This window comes from Pristiophorus japonicus, chromosome 8 (assembly GCF_044704955.1).
Source record: "Pristiophorus japonicus isolate sPriJap1 chromosome 8, sPriJap1.hap1, whole genome shotgun sequence".
NCBI lineage: Eukaryota > Metazoa > Chordata > Chondrichthyes > Pristiophoridae > Pristiophorus > Pristiophorus japonicus.
The window spans coordinates 79,348,680-79,367,617 of NC_091984.1; the positions used below are offsets into that span (position 1 = coordinate 79,348,680).

Consider the following 18,938-nt stretch of genomic DNA (forward strand, 5'->3'; position numbering starts at 1 on the left):
TTACACTTTTGCTTTCCAACTAGAATATGTAAGGAGCTCACCTTTTCCTGCAGGTTAACCTCACCAAATTGTGTGCCAGACTCTGCCCCTTCTGCTGCAAATCCAGCCTAAAGGCACAGAAGGAATTTCAGTTAATAGCTCAACAACACTTTGTAATAATCATTGAATTTTCAATGAAGCTTATATTTTACTGGGGCAAAGAATACACATCAATGGGCCGGATTTTATTCTTAGCAGCGCCAGCTGTTCATTACACTTACACTTGCCCAGAGACTTTCCGTGGAATTTTGCACCGTAACTTAATGTGATCAGAATGCATTTTGGCACAGCGCCCTCGACAGGGGATCTGGGACCTGTGTAAACAGGGAAAGCAACTGTGCATCTCCTGAACCAATCAGATTGACGAATCGTTAATGGGGAGCGCATAGTCTGAACCAGGAAGTATCAGTTGGAATATTTAATATCAAATCAGGTACAGAAAGTGAAATAAAGAGGGAATGAGAGAGATAAAACTAGACAAAAAGAAAACGTAACAAAAATTACTTTATTTTTTAAAAATCTCCAATAATCAAAATCTGAAGGAATAAGACTCCATGCTTGTAAAAGTTAATTTTCAGTGCCAGAGAGGTTGTTTGGAAATAATTAAAGACTTAACACACTGTTAAAAATTGACTTACACTGGAATGGACACACTAATTTTTTCTGGTCAGTTTAGTGTGTATCTATGATGCAAATAATAGCAAATTCATGCCGTTTCGTGTATTTCAATGCCGAGTCTCTCAATGAAATACCATTATTGTACAGCTTCTGAAGGAGCAGGGCAATTCAGCACCTCTTGGAGGTGTTGGGGTCAGGGCCAAGGTCAAGTGGTTTAAAGAGATGGCTGGAAATAAGTCTTGCATTATCTTTGCTCTCCAGGATGATCCTCAGGTGGTAAATGGTTTTGAAAGAGGTGAGTGAGGCTCGATCGAGCTTGCCGTGGTCCATGTGCTGATGGATGGCTAAACCAGTTGTGCATCAGATATGTTCAAGCAAAGATCGGTACATTCCAGCGGGAAAGACCAGGATAAGAGAGACTAAAGGTTTTACTGGGGGCAATGCATCAAAGGTGGCGATGAGGGAGTGGTTGAGAAAAATCGATGACTTAGAAACTCGATGGCTGCAGAAGTATTGTGGCGAATGGAAGACCAAAGTGGGGAGTTTGAAACTGCAGCTGCAAGTGATCTGGGGGCAGTTTTTTTCCAGGATGTAGAAGGGTTGCAAGAGCATAGGGGAATGTGGGTGGTAATTAATACAAGGAAGTGATTGGAGATGGCCTTGTCAGGAAATTGATCCCATGAAAGTAGGGCAGCCATGGAAATGGCAGGGTCGAGGGCATAGCCATATGGATAGGCGAGTTTAAAATGGAGGGAGGGCAGTGAAATCAGAGGAAAGGACAAGCAGAGCTGAGTTTGAAACCTGAGAATGTCCCAGTCTGTTGGTTTAGCACAAGACAGGGCAATAATATAGATTCCTAAGGAAGTCTCTTATTTACCTGAGGTTGAAAATCCACTGGTTCCAATCCTCGACACTCGAAGTGTACTATAGTCTTAAACTTTTCACTGTCTTCAGCCTTAGTATAAAAGAATTACAGCCCGATTAACACCACATTCGCAGAATCATTCTGTAAGCAAATACATAGAAGTAGAAACAACATAATTCAAGAATTGCTTTAGGAAGAACAGCAGATACACATCCAAATAAAACAGACCAATCACCCACACAAGAAAGCAAGTTTACAATATCACAGAGCAGGATAACATTTTGTATGGTTCATAAGCCCACTTACATTGTACGGCGTGATGGTGTCCTTCAGAATATCTAAAAAACCAACACAAAATACATCAAGGGTTAAAACTGTAATTACATTTAAGTCCAAAAATGAAATTTTAATCACTGCAGTCGAAATAATGCAAAGATTAAAAAGCACTTAAGGGGTTAAATTCTATGATGTAACAACTATATTATGGGTTTTAAATATCACTGCACTGAACTGCCAAATAATTTTTATAGAGTTCAAATATTTGAATTAAGTAGTGGCCAACAAGCATAATTAGCGCAGTTTTTGCTTTTTGATCAGGATAATTAATGCTCTCCTTCTACAAAAGGACGATAATGTGAGGCTGCAGCAATAGATTTTAATGGACAATTACTGAATTGTATATCTGGCAATCAGATATCAGCAACTGGGAGTGCCAGCTGAGCCCAAGTAACAGTACAGTGGTGAGTACACTGCTCTGAGCCAGTGCCACTGGAAACCACGAGTAAATGTAATTTAGTCACGGCTTAGCGTAAGAAGTAACAAGCTGATTAAATGAGAAGTGGCAATGACAATAATTTCAACATATAAATAGTTTCTTCCACAGCCCCAACTAGAAGTACCACGGATACAAAATGTAACAATATCTTAGCTGGTAGTACATATTCCTAGTCCTATTACTGCTTTCTCATCATACTGAGCCCTACCATTTCAGATGTTTCCTTCCTTTTGGGAGTGAGTTTGCTGACATCAGCTGCAAGAGTGCCAATGAGCTGCTGCATAGGGAATACCAGATTGATATATTTCTAGCCCTGGGATAACAACAATTTGTATTTATATAGCACTTTTAATGCAGTAAAACATCCCATGGCATTTCACAGGAGCGTAATCAGACAAAATTTGACACTAAGCCACATAAGAAGATAAGATAGGTTTTAAGGAGCATCTTAAAGAGAGGTAAAGAGGCAGAAAGGTTTAGGGAGGGAATTCCAGAGCTTGGAGCCTAGACAGTTGAAAGCACAAATGGCAATGGTGGGACAAAGGAAATCAGGAATACACAAGAGGCCAGAATTGGAGGAACGTGGTTGTAGGGCTGGAGGAAGTGAGAGACAGAAAGAGGGGATTTGAATAAAACAATAACTATTTTCAATTTTAGACACTGCTGGACCAGGAGCCAATTGAGGTTAGTGATCAAGGGATGGTGGAAGAATGGAACTTGGTGCGAATTAGGATACGGGCAGCCATGTTTTGAATGAGTTCAAGTTTACGGAGGGTGGAAGGTGGAGGCCAGTCAGGGGAGCATTGAAATAGTCAAATCTGAAGGGAAGAAAGGCATGGATGACGGTTTTGGCAACAGTTGCATTAAGGCAGAGGTGGAGATGGGCAATAATGCCGAGGCGGAAGTAGACAACTTTGTGATGGGAGAGGATATGGGATCGGAAGCTCAGCTCAGGATCAAATAGCACAGTCTGGTTCTAAACACTCAACTACTACTAAACACTCAGCTAATATTGAATGTATACAATATGGAACTCTTCTTCTCAGCAACTAGCTTCTCGGACTGAAAAGGATTTCCTGAGGAACAGCTCAAGGATGCTTCCACAGCCGATGTCAGTGACACCCTGAAATGGGCACTTTCCACAAGAAGTTAAACAGCACCAAACCTGATAATATGCCACAAAAATCCTTTGCAAAGTTACTTGTTCTCTAGTGGCAGGGATTGCACAAGGTAGCTGTGTAACTGTTATGCTCTTCATAAAAATTTATGGCACACGAGGCCTTTCAGCCCATCGTGGCTGTGCCAGCCGAAAAAGACCTATCTCCAACGTAATCCCATTTTCCAGCTTGAGTTAATGTTTGTTTTGTTTTGCAACAAGAGTTGTTTACATGCTATAGCCTTGTAAGTTACGGCACTTCAAGTGCGTCTCTGCCAGTTTTGCAGGCAGTGAGTTCCAGACCCACAACACCCTCTGGGTGAAAAATTTTCTCCTCAACTTCCCTCTAATCCTTCAGCCAATTACTTTACATCTTTGCCCTCTGATTATTGACCTCTCTGCTCTTCATAGAAATGAAAAATATCAACATTAGTATTTTTTTCCTCAAAATCATTTTTACCATTGATGAGACACTTCATTTATTGTTGTTAATTCTGAAGAATTTCTCGGTCTTGTGATGTGGATTTCCAAGACACCCACAGAAGCGAAGCACAAGACATCACTGCCCACCATTTAGGTTATGGGCAGGCTAAGCTCTCAGCCCACTATATAAGCCAGCATGCATTGCTTATAAAAACTTTCCCCCAGATGCAAGACACAACCAAACATTTAAATGCCATGACTGTGACTTTTGAACAACTGAGCCTCAATACCTTGTATACTGGCAGTTGTTTCAGTATTGCTGCCAGCGCTCTGATGTTTCTTTGCAAAATGAACAAAATGAATTCAGAGCACCAGCACCCTCCCCACATTTAGATCTGTATTTAGTTCCCCAGCATAAATGCACCATTCAAAAAATTAAGCTTTTGTTCTCCAATTTTGGTGAGGTTTTCAATCTGGGTAGGATGCAAACCAAAAATAAATGATCAAGCAGAAATGTCATCATCATAGGCAGTCCCTCGGAATCGAGGAAGAACTTGCTTCCACTCTTAACATGAATTCTTATGTGGCTGTACAGTCCAATACAAGAACCACAGTCTCTGTCACAGGTGAGGCAGATAGTCGTTGAGGGAAGGGGTGGTTGGGACTGGTTTGCTGCACGCGTTTGATTTCTGCACGCTCTCGGCGATGAGACTCGAGATGCTCAGCGCCCTCCCGGATCTGCTTCCTCCACTTAGGGTGGTATTTGGCCAGGGACTCCCAGGAGTCAGTGGGGATGTTGCACTTTATCAGGGAGGCTTTGAAGGTGTCCTTGTAATGTTTCCGCTGCCCATCTTTGGCTCGTTTGCCGTGAAGGAGTTCCGAGTAGAGCGCTTGCTTTGGGAGTCTCGTGTCTGGCATGCTAATTATGTGGCCTGCCAAGCGGAGCTGATCAAGTGCGGTCAGTGCTTCGATGCTGGGGATGTTGGCCTGGTCGAGGACGCTAACGTTGGTGCGTCTGTCCTCCCAGGGGATTTGTAGGATCTTGCTGAGACATCGTTGGTGGTATTTCTCCAGCGACTTGAGGTGTCTACTGTACATGGTCCATGCCTCTGAGCCATACAGGAGGGCGGGTATTAGAAAAGTATTCAGACATTGACACACGTTTGCAAAATATAAAAAAACCTCCTTTTCACAGCTGTCATCATTGCCAACCAATAAGGTTGATTTAAAGAGTGTGAAAAAAATTAAAGAGAGTAGCGTAATTAAAGCAACACTGGCCACTGAAAAAGAATGAGCTTCCTGTACCAATTACCTACCAATGGAGTTCTCTCTCGAGCACAGCTTGCACTTCTGTATCATACTGGCACTTCCTCTCCCACCTTTGAGTGGGACACTGTCCTGTACAAAACAACAATAACTTGCATTTATGTGGCACCTTTCAACATAGAAAATGTCCTCAGGCACATTATAGGGGGAGTGGAAAGAGAAGAAAGCTCTTTTTGCAGCTCATCTCAGGGTTAAACAAGACACCAATGTTTTGCATGAACAGGTTCAAGTGAGTCGCAAGGGAATGGAGTTTGTGGTGGAAGCCATAAATAATGTCTTCAATCTTTTCCATGTTCAGCTGGAGGAAATTGTGACTGATCCATGACTTAATGGTGGTAATTTTGACTTTGATGGTGTAAAAAGGGAGATGGCGAATCGGCAGCCCGTTTTACATCTCTCCTGATTTTTATTTCCATTGAAATTACTCCCCAAAGTCAGTAAGGTAATCTGACAGCAGGTATTTCTTGAGGGGTCAAGAAAAATAGTGGACCACTACAGTTGGGCATCATCAGCAGACATATGGAAGTTGATCCCTTGCCTGGAAGAGATATCATTGAGGGTCTGCATGTATATGAAGAGGAGGAGGGGAGGCCTCGGACAGATCCCTGGAATACTTCAAAGGTAATGTTGCAGAAGCAAAGAGAGAAACCATTGCTAGAGAAGCACTGGCTGAGTTTGGACAGGTAGGAGTGGAACAAAGCAAGGCTGTCCCAGAGAGCTACAAGCAGAGAAGATGCAGTGGAAGAGGATGGTGTGGTGCAATATGTCAAGCTCTGTGGAGAAGTCAAGGAATAATGATGCACCATAATCGCTGTCATGGAAGATGTAATTTGAAACATTGGCCACAAAGAAAAAAGAAAGGCTTGCATTTATACAGTACCTTTCATGACCTCAGGATGTCCCAAAGTGCTTTACAGCCAATGAAGTATTTTTGAAGTGTAGTCACTGTTTTAATGTAGGACACATGGCAGCTGATTACTGTTTATGGGAGCTTGCTGTGCGCAATATGCTAATGATCAGATAATCTGTTTTTGGCATGTTATTGCGGGATAAATATTGGCCAGACAGTTTTCATGCTTTGAGTAAGGCAGAAGTCAAACTGGAGGAATTCAAAAGGTGAATTTTGGAACAGCTGGACATAGAGTTGGGAGGCGATAGCATGATTGAAGGCCTTAGAGAAGAAAAGCATGTTTGAGATGACTTAATAGTTAGAGAGGATAAGATGGGTGGAAGCTCATGATAGTAGTTTTGAAATAGAGAGGAATGTTGCCTGAGGAAAGGGAGTTGTTAACAATTTCACTTAACATGGGTGAGTAGTGGGGAGGGGCTCAAAAGAGCAGGAAGTGGATCTCTAAAAGAGTTGAGCTTGTAGAGGGCAGAACGAGGGGAGATAAACTGCAGTGATGGAAATCAGGAGTGTGTGGAAGTGAAGAGAGTCAGAGGAAGGGAGGTTTGTGGTGGATGTAGCTACAAGGATGATCTCAATCTTGGAGGTGAAGAAATCCATAGGTGGTGAAGAAATCCATAAGCGCGTCATGCTTGGTCTTGGAGGCAAGGCTGGGGGGTATGGGGAAAATTGGATTTGGAGAGATGATTGGCTATGGTGGTTACAGAGAAGAGGAATCTTCTATTGCCCATTAAATGGAGCAGGCTGAGAATTTGTAAACTGGGTAGAAGGGGAACACATCAGGTTATCACTTTTTTCAAACAGCAAGCTGACCAATTATGGTCCTATAACCAAATACGTGGAACTTATACAGCTATTTATTTTTTATTAATTAATGGGGAATGAGTAAAAGACGACATTCAAAATACAACTCACCATTAATGTGATATACTGCCATTTATCGGAAACTTCTCCACAATTCTGACATTTCAACTATTGCAAAAGCATATAGAAATTAGTTATAACACTAAAGAATAGTGCAATATAAATCACTGAGTTATGCTACATTTTGGCAATTAGTACTATCCAGTATGTTAAGATTTAAGTTTTGTCTGGAGAGCTATGTGTCCCTACCTAACACCATTGTGGAAGTATCATCACTACAAGAACTGCACTGGTTCAAGAGGAAAGCCCATGATCACCCTCTTGGGGTAACTAGAGATGGGAAATAAAAAGGGCTTTGCGAGCATCGTCTACATCCCTAAAAAACATTTTTAAGAGTTTTTAAAAGATATAAAGATTGACTTCAAAATGGGTGATTTTTCAGTATTATTTTAAGTGATGTTTAGGATTTGGGGCCATACATTTCATACAGTACATCACCACATGCTCACAAAATCAGAACTTGGACTGTTGCATGTGGAACTGGGGATTAGGGCCCAATGAAATCTGATATGGTATGGCTACAGCCCTACTAAACCTATGCTTTTAAGCAAGCATATAAATTCCAAGCAAAATCTATATCTATCTATAAATTAAAAATCTAACGACTGCACACACTTCCTGCATCAACTTTTTCTAAATTCCTATTTTCAGATTTATAATGGAAACTGCCCTTGTAAATGGAGCATGGTGTAATTACACCATCCCACCTGTGGTAGCAATGCAGCACCTCAGTTTTGCATCTCCCAGCCTGTGCTGAAAAGAAAATTCTACTCTCCAACCACATCTACTGCTCTGCTTTCCAAGTATTATATAAAAATAAGGACAGAATGTCCTATTCTAAAACGGAAACTGCGTATCATTTGGTCCAATAATCTCCCACTCTTATCTCCACTTCAACTGAAAACTACATTTGACTCTCATTTGTGCAACCCCACAGGCAATCAACTAATGATATTCTGAAAGCAACAGCAAAATCCATTGTAAATAGCTACCGTAACTTCCCTGCCGCCATTAGAAATAAACATTAATTCTATAAGATAGATACTGCATTAATCATGGACGATTTTAATCTTCACATTGATTGGACAAATCAAATTGGCAACGGTAGCTTTGAGGAAGAGTTCATAAAGTGTATTCGGGATGGTTTCTTAGAACAATATGTTGTGGAACTAACCAGGAAGCAGGCTATTTTAGGTCTGGTAATGTGTAAGAAGACAGATTAATTAATGATCTTATAGTAAAGGATCCTCTAGGGATGAGTGATCATAGCATGGTAGAATTTCAAATTCAGTTTCAGGGTGAGAAAGATGTGTCTCAAACTAGTGTCCTGAACTTAAATAAAGGCAATTACAAAGGTATAAACGCAGAGTTGGCTAAAGTGGACTGGGAAAATAGATTAAAGAGTAAGATGATAGATAAGCAGTGGCAGGCATTTAAGGAGATATTTCATAACTCTCAGCAAAGATATATTCCAGTGAGAAAGAAAGACTCTAAGAGAAGGATGAACTATCCGTGGCTAATTAAGGATGGTATCAAATTGATAACAAAGGCATACAATGTTGCGAAAGTTAGTGCTAGGCCAGAGGATTGGGAAATTTTTACAAACCAGCAAAGGATGACTAAAAAAATAAGAGAGAATATAGATTCTGAGAGTAAACTAGCAATGAATATAAAATGACAGTAAGAGCTTCTACACATATATAAAAATGAATAGAGTAGCTAAAGTAAATGTTGGTCCCTTAGAGGATGAGAATGGGAATTAATAATGGGAAAGAGAGAAATGGCTGAGACTTTGAACAAATATTTTGTGTCAGTCTTCACGGTAGAAGACACTAAAGGCATCCCAATAATTGATAATCAAGGGGCTATAGGGAGGAGGGAACTTAAAACAATCACGATTACTAGAAAAAAAGTACTAGGTAAAATAATGGGGCTAACGGTAGACAAGCCCCCTGGACCTGATGGCCTGCATCCTAGGGTCTTAAAATAAGTGGCTGCAGAGATAGTGGATACATTGGTTGTAATCTACCAAAATTCCCTGAATTCTAGCAGATTGAAAAACCGCAAATGTAACGCCCCTATTTAAGAAAGGAGGGAGACAGAAATGAGGAAACTATGGACCAGCTAGCCTAACAGGTCATTGGGAAAATTCTGGAGTGCATTATTAAGGAAGTAGTAGCAGGACATTTAGAAAATCATGATACAGTCAAGCAGAGTCAGCATGGTTTTATGAAAGGGAAATCATCTTTGACAAATTTGCTGGAGTTCTTTGAGGATGTAACGAGCAGGGTGGATAAAGGGGAACTAGGAGAAATAGTGTATTTGGATTTCCAGAAGGCATTCGATAAGGTGCCACATAAAAGGTTACTGCACAAGAGCTCACGGTGTTGAGGTAATATATTAGCATGGATAGAGATTGGCTAACTAACAGAAAACAGAGCGTCGAGATAAATGGGTCATTCTCGGGTTGGCAATCAGTAACTAGTGGGGTGCCACAGGGATCAGTGTTGGGGCCTCAACTATTTACAATCTATATTAATGACTTGGATGAAGGGACCGAGTTTAATGTTGCCAAATTTGCTAATGATACAAAGATGGGAAGGCAAGTTGTGAGGAGGATACAAAGTATCTGCAAAAGGATATAGATAGGCTAAGTGAGTGGGCAAAAATTTGGCAGATGGAGTATAAAGTGGAAAAATGTGAGGTTATTCACTTTGGTAGGAAAAATAAAAAAGCAAATTATTATTTAAATGGAGATTACAAAATGCTGCGGTACAGAGAGATCCGGGGGTCTTTGTACATGTAACACAAAAAGTTAGCATGCAGGTACAGCAAGTAATTAGGAAGACAAATGGAATGTTGGCCTTTATTGCAAGGGGGATTGAGTATAAAAGTAGGGAAGTCCTGTTACAACTGTACAGGAGTACTGCGTACAGTTTTGGTCTCATGATTTGAGGGATATACTTGCATTGGAAGCAGTTCAGAGAAGGTTCACTGGGTTGATTCTTGAGAAGGGGTTGTCTTATGAAGAAAGATTGAGCAGGTTGGGCCTATACTCATTGGAGTTTAGAAGAATGAGAGGTAATCTTATTGAAAGGTATAAGATTATGAGGGGGCTTGACAGGGTAGATGCTAGATGATGTTTCCCCTCATGGGGGAATCTAAAACTAGGGGGCATAGTTTCAGAATAAGGAGTCACCCATTTAAAACAGAAATGAGGAGGAATTTCTTCTCTCAGAGGGTTGTGACTCTGTGGAATTCTCTACCCCAGAGAGCTGTGGAGGCAGAGTCATTGAATATATTTAAGGTGGAGATAGAGAGCTTTTTGAACAATAAGGTAGTCAATGGTTATGGGGAGCGGGCGGGGAAGTAGAGATGCGGCCAAGATCAGATCAGCCATGATCTCATTGAATGGTGGAGCAAGCTCAAGGGGCCAAATGGCCTACTCCTGCTATTTCTTATGTTCTTATGTATGCAGCTATACTTTTCAGATGAATACATGCATAATGCAAACTTGTTTTTATATGGACTTGCTCGTATCTAGAAATCTTGCTTTCCTTCACCCTCATTTTCTCCTTCTCGTTTGTAGATGGTGACTCCTGCTGCATACAATTTGAGAAGCATCAGTAGCCCACTAATATCTTGCCAAACTGTCCATTCTTCATGTGCTGATCATTCATGAAGGGCACCACAGCGGAGACCAATTTTGTCCTCAGACAATGTAAACACATGCATAGTACATAGGATTACATAGGATACATGGCACAGAAACAGGCCATTCGGCCCAACCAGTCCCAGCTGGTGTTTATCCTCCATTTGAGCCTCCTCCCATCTTTCCTCATCTAACACTATCAGCATAACCCTCTATTCCCATCTCCGTCATATGCGTGTCTAAATGCATCTATACTATTTGCCTCAACTACTGCCTGGATTCGTGAAGGGGAAATCATGTTTAACTAATTTACTGGAATTCTTTGAGGATATAACGAGCATGGTGGATAGAGGTGTACCGATGGATGTGGTGTATTTAGATTTCCAAAAGGCATTCAATAAGGTGCCACACAAAAGGTTACTGCAGAAGATAGAGGTACGCGGAGTCAGAGGAAATGTATTAGCATGGATAGAGAATTGGCTGGCGAACAGAAAGCAGAGAGTCGGGATAAATGGGTCCTTTTCGGGTTGGAAATCGGTGGATAGTGTGTGCCACAGGGATCGGTGCTGGGACCACAACTGTTTACAATATACATAGATGACCTGGAAGAGGGGATAGAGTGTAGTGTAACAAAATTTGCAGATGACACAAAGATTAGTGGGAAAGCAGGTTGTGTAGAGGGCACAGAGAGGCTGCAAAGAGATTTAGATAGGTTAAGCGAATGGGCTAAGGTTTAGCAGATGGAATACAATGTCGGAAAGTGTGAGGTCATCCACCTTAGGAAAAAAAACAGTAAAAGGGAATATTATTTGAATGGGGAGAAATTACAACATGCTGTGGTGCAGAGGGACCTGGGGGTCCTTGTACATGAATCCCAAAAAGTTAGTTTGCAGGTATAGCAGGTAATCAGGAAGGCGAATGGAATGTTGGCCTTCATTGCGAGAGAGATGGAGTACAAAAGCAGGGAGGTCCTTCTGCAACTGTATAGGGTATTGGTGAGGCCGCACCTGGAGTACTGCATGCAGTTTTGGTCACCTTACTTAAGGAAGGATATACTAGCTTTGGAGGGGGTACAAAGACGATTCACGAGGCTGATTCCGGAGATGAGGGGGTTACCTATGATGATAGATTGAGTAGACTGGGTCTTTACTCGTTGGAGTTCAGAAGGATGAGGGGTGATCTTATAGAAACATTTAAAATAATGAAAGGGATAGACAAGATAGAGGCAGAGAGGTTGTTTCCACTGGTCGGGGAGACTAGAACTAGGGGGCACAACCTCAAAATACGGGGGAGCCAATTTAAAACCGAGTTGAGAAGGAATATCTTCTCCCAGAGGGTTGTGAATCTGTGGAATTCTCTGCCCAAGGAAGCAGTTGAGGCTAGCTCGTTGAATGTATTCAAGTCACAGATAGATAGATTTTTAACCAATAAGGGAATTAAGGGTTACGGGGAGCGGGCGGGTAAGTGGAGCTGAGTCCTCGGCCTGATCAGCCATGATCTTGTTGAATGGCGGAGCAGGCTCGAGAGGCTAGATAGCCTACTCCTGTTCCTTGTTCTTATGTTCTTCCTGCCAAAATATAATACCTCACATTTATCTGTGTTGAATTTCACTTGCCAATTATATGCCCATTCTTCAAGTTTATTAATGTAATTTGTTGCAATCCTCCTCAGTATTAACTATCCCCCCCAATTTGGTGTCATTCTCAAATTTATAAATTGTGTTTTTGATCCAAACTCTAAATCTTTAATATAAATTGTGAACAGTGGGGTCCCGGCATTGATCCTTGTGGAACACCAATACCCACCTCCTGCCACTGTGAATAGCTACTCTTTACCCCTACTCTCTACCCCTACTCTCTGCTTTCTGTCTTGATGCCAGCTAGCTATACATTCTGCTATTTGTCCTCTGACTACGCATTCTCTGACATTCATTAGTCTATTATGTGGTACTTTATCGAAGGCCTCTTGAAAATCTAGATAAATTACACCTACGGCATTACCCTTGTCTAACTCTCTGTTAACCTCTTCAAAAAATTCAATGAGGTTGGTCAAGCAAGACTTTCCCTTTTGAATTTCATGCTGACTATTCATTATTATATTTTTGGCTTCTAGATGTTATTCTATTTTTTCCTTTAGTTGGAATTTCATTATTTTTCCTACCACTAATGTTAAGCTGACTGGCCTATAGTTCCCTGGACATGTTCTATCTCCCTTCTTAAATATAGGTATTATGGACTAGAAATTCACCAGACTGTCGTTATGTGACAAATAACACCATTTTAGTGAAAAAAATAGTAAGAAAAATTGCACCATTTTTTTAATGGGGTAAGTTTGGCCAAAAAATACCCCCGTCGTTAAAAAACGGCATTGCTGGAGGAATCGTGTTGGAAAACACCACCCTCTCCAACTTTACCGCAAGGCCGATATCGCGAAAAATACAGGGGGAATAAAACCAAAAGAATTTTTCAAAAATAGTAAAATAAAAATTGAGAAAACATTCACAAAAGCATTAACAACAGAATCGCTGAAAATTTTTTTTTAAATTCAACTTACCTTTTTTGTAGGTCTTCTTACTTACTGGCATTTTTGAAGCTGCAATGCCAGATTTTTCAAAACGGTGTTTTGCGAAGCGAGTACGGCGGTGCCAAAGGGTCAAACTTAGGCGGTACGTTTTTTTAGGTATGGCGTTACTGAAAATGGCGTTATTTTGACAACGCCATCCTTAAGGTTTGTGGAATTTTAAGCAGTTTATTTTTAGGACAAAAACTTTATTTTAAACACGAAAATAATCACGTTAAAACGCACGTTATAGTGGTGAATTTCTAGCCCTATGTTAGCTATCCACCAGTCCTCTGGCGCTACACCTTTTTTCTAATTAATTATTACATATGTATAGTAATACCGCTGCTATCTCTTCCCAACATTCTTTTAAAATGTGTGGATATAATCCATCTGGACAAGAGTTTATTTTCCTCTTTGAGTTTGATTAGTTTATTTAATATACCTCCTCTTTTTATTTTAAGTGCTGCTAATTCATTACTAATCTCAATGTCATGTCCACCTGTCCAACCTCTCTGGTAAATACTGAAGCAAAGTAATTATATAATATTTCTGCCATCTATCACTGCCTGTGGTATTATCCTGTCCATCCCTTAGTGACCCTATTCCCAGCCCAATCTTCCTTTTTTATTGATGTGCTTGTAAAATATTTTATTATGGTTTATTTTCCTTGATAATTTAATTTCAAAGTTCCTCTTCGCCTTCCTAGTTGTTTTTTTGACTTCTCTCCTAATCTCTTTGCATTTTCCCTTATCATGTTCTCCACTGCTGTCCATGTACTTAGTGTGTATGCCTCTTTCCTTACCCTCAATTTTTCTCTGTGGCTTTATTCATCCATGGTGTCTCATTAGTGTTTAACTTGTTCTTGTTTTTGTTTTTTAGCAGAATATATTTTTCCTGGGCCCCGTTTCCCATTGCTGGCCAATATAAGAACATAAGAATTAGGAACAGGAGTAGGCCATCTAGCCCCTCGAACCTGCTCCGCCACTCAACAAGATCATGGCTAATCTGGCCATGGACTCAGCTCCACTTACCCGCCTGCTCCCCATAACCCTTAATTCCCTTATTGGTTAAAAATCTATCTATCTGTGATTTGAATACATTCAATGAGCTAGCCTCAGCTGCTTCCCTGGGCAGAGAATTCCACAGATTCACAACCCTCTGGGAGAAGAAATCCTTCTCAACTCGGTTTTAAATTGGCTCCCCCGTATTTTGAGGCTGTGCCCCCTAGTTCTAGTCTCCCCGACCAGTGGAAACAACCTCTCTGCCTCTATCTTGTCTATCCCTTTCATTATTTTAAATGTTTCTATAAGATCACCCCTCATCCTTCTGAACTCCAACGAGTAAAGACCCAGTCTACTCAATCTATCATCATAAGGTAACCCCCTCATCTCCGGAATCAGCCTAGTGAATCGTCTCTGTACCCACTCCAAAGCTAGTATATCCTTCCTTAAGTAAGGTGACCAAAACTGCACACAGTACTCCAGGTGCGGCCTCACCAATACCTTTACAGTTGCAGCAGGACCTTTCTGCTTTTGTACTCCATCCCTCTCGCAATGAAGGCCAACATTCCATTCGCCTTCCTGATTACCTGCTGCACCTGCAAACTAACTTTTTGGGATCATCACGCCCGGCAACCAAATTTTAATTTGATTTTACGTTTTTTTTTTAAATTTTTTTTTTTTTAAGTTTAATTTGTTTTAATTGCCGGTGCTTTTAGTGTCCCCCTTCCCTTTTATAGGGGGCACTGGAAAATTTGATTTTAGCGCCCCCAAAAAAAACCAAAAAACAAAAAAAAAAGAAAAGGGGCCTTGAAAATGTCTGGAGTGTCACCCAGGTCGGGTGGCACCGTTTAATGTTTTTATGTTTTGCAGGTAAACTCAAAAGAGTTTCATGCACAAGGACCCCCAGGTCCCTCTGCACCTCAGCATGTTGTAATTTCTCCCCATTCAAATAATATTCCCTTTTACTGTTTTTTTCCCCACCAAGGTGGATGACCTCACATTTTCTGACATTGTATTCCATCTGCCAAACCTTAGCCCATTCGCTTAACCTATCCAAATCTCTTTGCAGCCTCTCTGTGTCCTCTACACAACCCGCTTTCCCACTAATCTTTGTGTCACCTACAAATTTTTTTACACTGCACTCTGTCCCCTCTTCCAGGTCATCTATGTATATTGTAAACAGTTGTGGTCCCAGCACCGACCCCTGTGGCACACCACTAACCACCGATTTCCAACCCGAAAAGGACCCATTTATCCCGACTCTCTGCTTTCTGTTAGCCAGCCAATTATCGATCCATACTAATACATTTCCTCTGACTCCGCGTATCGTTGTCTATTTTATTTTCCCAAATTCGATTCTCAGCCCCTCAAAATCAGCTTTTCTCCAATCTATTACCATGGTCTTTGTCATACTTATGTCCTTCTCAAATATTATGTTAATGTTGTATTGCCTATAAGTTCCCCTACTTTTACTTCTCTTATCTGCTCTGGTTCATTCCCCATTCCTAGATCCAATAGCGAATCCTCCCTTGTTGGGCTTTTTACATATTGGGTTAGAAAGGAGTCCTGTATAAGAACTCCATTCTCTTAACCTACCTCTTCTGTCCAATTAATACCAGGGTAGTTAAAATCCCCCGTAATTATTATTCTATGTGATTTACTAATGTCCCCAATTTGTTTACGTATTTCTTCCTCCACCTCCTTTCCACTAGGTGGCCTGTAGACTACCCCTATTAGTGTGATTGATCCTTTATTATCTTTTATCTATAGCCACATGGATTCTATTTCGGTTTTGCTGATGCCTGCATCACTTTTTTTCTACTGCCATTGTTATTCCTAATAAGTACAGCTACTCCATCTCCCCTCCGCCCCCCCCCCCCCCTCTATCTTTTCTAAATGTTATACCCTGCAATGTTTAATTCCCAGTCCTGATTTTTCTGTAGTCATGTCTCAGTAATCCCTACTTAGGTCTGGTTTCTCAAAATGCATGATTGCCTCCAGTTCTCCTGTTTTATTACAGATACTGTGTGCATTGCTGTACAGTTACTTATTTTTAATAGCATTTTCTTTCACTTTATTTTTAAACTGTCTTTTTATACTCCTGTTCTATAACTCTATTTATTCCTTGGCCATCAATGTACTCTCTTACTTTACTCTTTCCTATGCTCTCCTTTCCTGTTTTGTTGATATTTAGGCTGGTTTCATTTCTTGTAGATACTTTCCAATGGGAATCATTGGATAGCGATTACAAGAGAAACCCTGGCAGATTCCTGCCTCCTCTCTCTCCCCTCCCACTTTGCCTGCCTTCCTTACCTTCTGGTCAACTGAGGCTACTTGTAGAGCCCCACCACAGCTCTGTCCAAGATCACTTAACTTGCCACAGACCAGGGATTGGAGCTAGAACCTTCTGGTCTGCTTGGCTCCATGGAATTACTCACAATCAGAGGAAGCCCCGTGGAATTTTTTTCCCCTTGATTTTCAATATTAATTTCTAAATTTTAGTGTGGGCAAGGTGTTAAGATATGTTGGGGCAGCACAATTTTTTGCAAAATTAAATTAATGATGGAAAAATCAAGCAGACAATACTTCATTCCTGATGTTTCTCTATTAGCTGTGCCCAGTTGATTCTTTACACTCAAGTCCAATTAGAGAAATATATGCCCCCTTGAGTCTTACATGTCTACCTATTTTGTACCAATGCACAACTATTTGATATGATCAGATTTGCAGTTTTGAGCTTCTCTTTATCAACCTGCAGTGAGTTTAACAGAATCAAGAAACTCAAAATCACCATTAACCATTTTGTTTATAAAACAGAAATTTGCAGTGAGAGTTAGTCACTGCAGGGTAAGGGGGCTCCCCTGATCCACTGACACACACACACACAGAATAGTCAGACAGTAACTGGGCTCCCGGGTGCACTGACACTGACATTGACATTGACACACACACAGAAGAGCAGCTCCACCTTCAGGAACCAGCGGAAATCCTCGCCGTCCGGCCGCACCTTGCTGATATTTTCCAACGTCGCTTTAAACTGCAGCCCAAACTTCTGCAAACAAGAAAGTGTAATCTGAAAATTTTTTAAAAACCCTGCGGACACGGAATTAAAAGTTTAAAAACCCAATAAAATACTCCAGACTGTCACTCACCACCATCTTGGACTGGCCACAAATCAATTTACGGCCTGTCGGGCTCAGTGATCACGACAACAGCCGCCGTCTGCCGGCGCGGCGCCCCCTATAGGTGGCAGAAATATCGAGGGGAGAGGAGCCTGCACAGGTGCTAAAGCAACATCTGCAACTGTGTTGTAAGGTGGGTGGGAAGTACTATTCATAGGAATTAATTTAATAGTTATGGGTTCAAGGAGAATCCTCAAAAATTTTGGAAGCGAAAGTCAAATGTCATTGTATGAATTTTACACAATTACTTTTTTGTGCATGGGTACAACAGCGATAATGTTACTGGAGTCATAATCTGGAGAATTTGGGAGTACTGTGCAGTTCTGGTCTCCACATTATAAAAAGGATATTGAGGCACTGGAGAAGGTGTAAAAAAAGATTCACAGAACCAGAGCTGATATACTTTTCAGGAAAAGCTGGGGTTCTTTTCTCTCGAAAAGAGAAGGCTGAGGGGTGACCTAATAGAGGTGTTTAAGATCATGAAAGGTTTGATTGTGTAGATGTAGATAAAATATTTCTACTTGTGGGGGGAAGAGCAAAACTAGGGACATAAATATAAGCGTTACCAACACATCCAATAGGAAATCCAGGAGAAACTTCTTAACCCAGAGTGATATGAATGTGGAACTCACTACCACATGGAGTGGTTGAGGTGAATAGCAGAAATGCATGTAAAGAGCAGCTATATAAGCACGAGAAAGGAATACAAGGATATGTTGATATCATTTGTATTGTGTTCCTAACATAGATGAGACTGCACACAGGGAAGTTAAAGTAACAGTGACCTCAGTCTTTATTAAGACACTCCAAAGTGAGGAACAGTCCTTAGGGGCCGGCTTATATACAGTGCTCCCAAGGGATGCTGGGATCCCTTGGGACTTCAGGGGATGCGCTCCCTGGTGGCGGAACATGGGAGTGCATGCTTTACAGATACACAACATCACTCCCCCCCCCCCCCCAAAGTCAAAGTGAAAACTATTTACAAGGTGAGGTGGTCGGGAGCCTGTCTTTCCCTGGTGGACCGCCCTCGGTACAAATGTCTGTTCTGGTGTGTTGGCTGTGCCCTCGCTGGGCTGGCGTGTTGTTGGTCCTGCAGGGCTGCTGGGTGAGCCTGGCCTTGCTGGGCTGTTGGGCATGATGGGTTTGATTTCCTGGTCCGGGGTGGTGTCGTTGATCCTTTGGGTGTGTGTTGTGGGCTCGAAAAAGGTGGTGTCTGCTGTGGGTTGTTCAGGGCAGTCTGTGAACCGCAGCCTCGTTTGAACCAGGTACTTTATGCAACTTTGTCCATTGTCTAGTTTGACTACAAACACCCGACTCCCTTCATTTGCTATCACCGTGCTCGCGATCCACTTGGGACCATGTCCATAGTTTAGCACTTACACAGGGTCATTCAGATCAATTTCCCATGGCACGACCATCACGCGACCATCGTTTACATTTTGTTGCTGTCGCCTGCTCTCTACCTGATCATGCAGGTTGGGGTGAACCAGCGAGAGTCTGGTTTTAAG

General features: G+C 41.4%; 1 protein-coding gene across 4 annotated transcripts in view; it reads right to left on the minus strand.

The window, feature by feature from the left end:
• czib (CXXC motif containing zinc binding protein) overlaps window positions 1-17,496 on the minus strand; it is an 18,017-nt gene extending 521 nt beyond the window's left edge. The window contains exons 1-7 of one of the 4 annotated variants that reach the window (XM_070886959.1): window positions 17,401-17,496; window positions 17,181-17,300; window positions 7,025-7,081; window positions 5,193-5,274; window positions 1,829-1,860; window positions 1,535-1,612; window positions 42-107 (exon numbers count right to left, since the gene is read on the minus strand). In XM_070886959.1, the coding sequence (XP_070743060.1) occupies window positions 42-107; window positions 1,535-1,612; window positions 1,829-1,860; window positions 5,193-5,274; window positions 7,025-7,081; window positions 17,181-17,300; window positions 17,401-17,406 (441 nt within the window). In that variant the 5' untranslated portion in view covers window positions 17,407-17,496. Of the gene's footprint in view, window positions 1-41; window positions 108-1,534; window positions 1,613-1,828; window positions 1,861-5,192; window positions 5,275-7,024; window positions 7,082-17,180; window positions 17,322-17,400 lie in introns of all 4 variants that reach the window. The other 3 variants (XM_070886960.1, XM_070886958.1, XM_070886961.1) reach the window with 3 other exon arrangements.
• Between the last annotated feature and the right edge of the window lie 1,442 nt (window positions 17,497-18,938).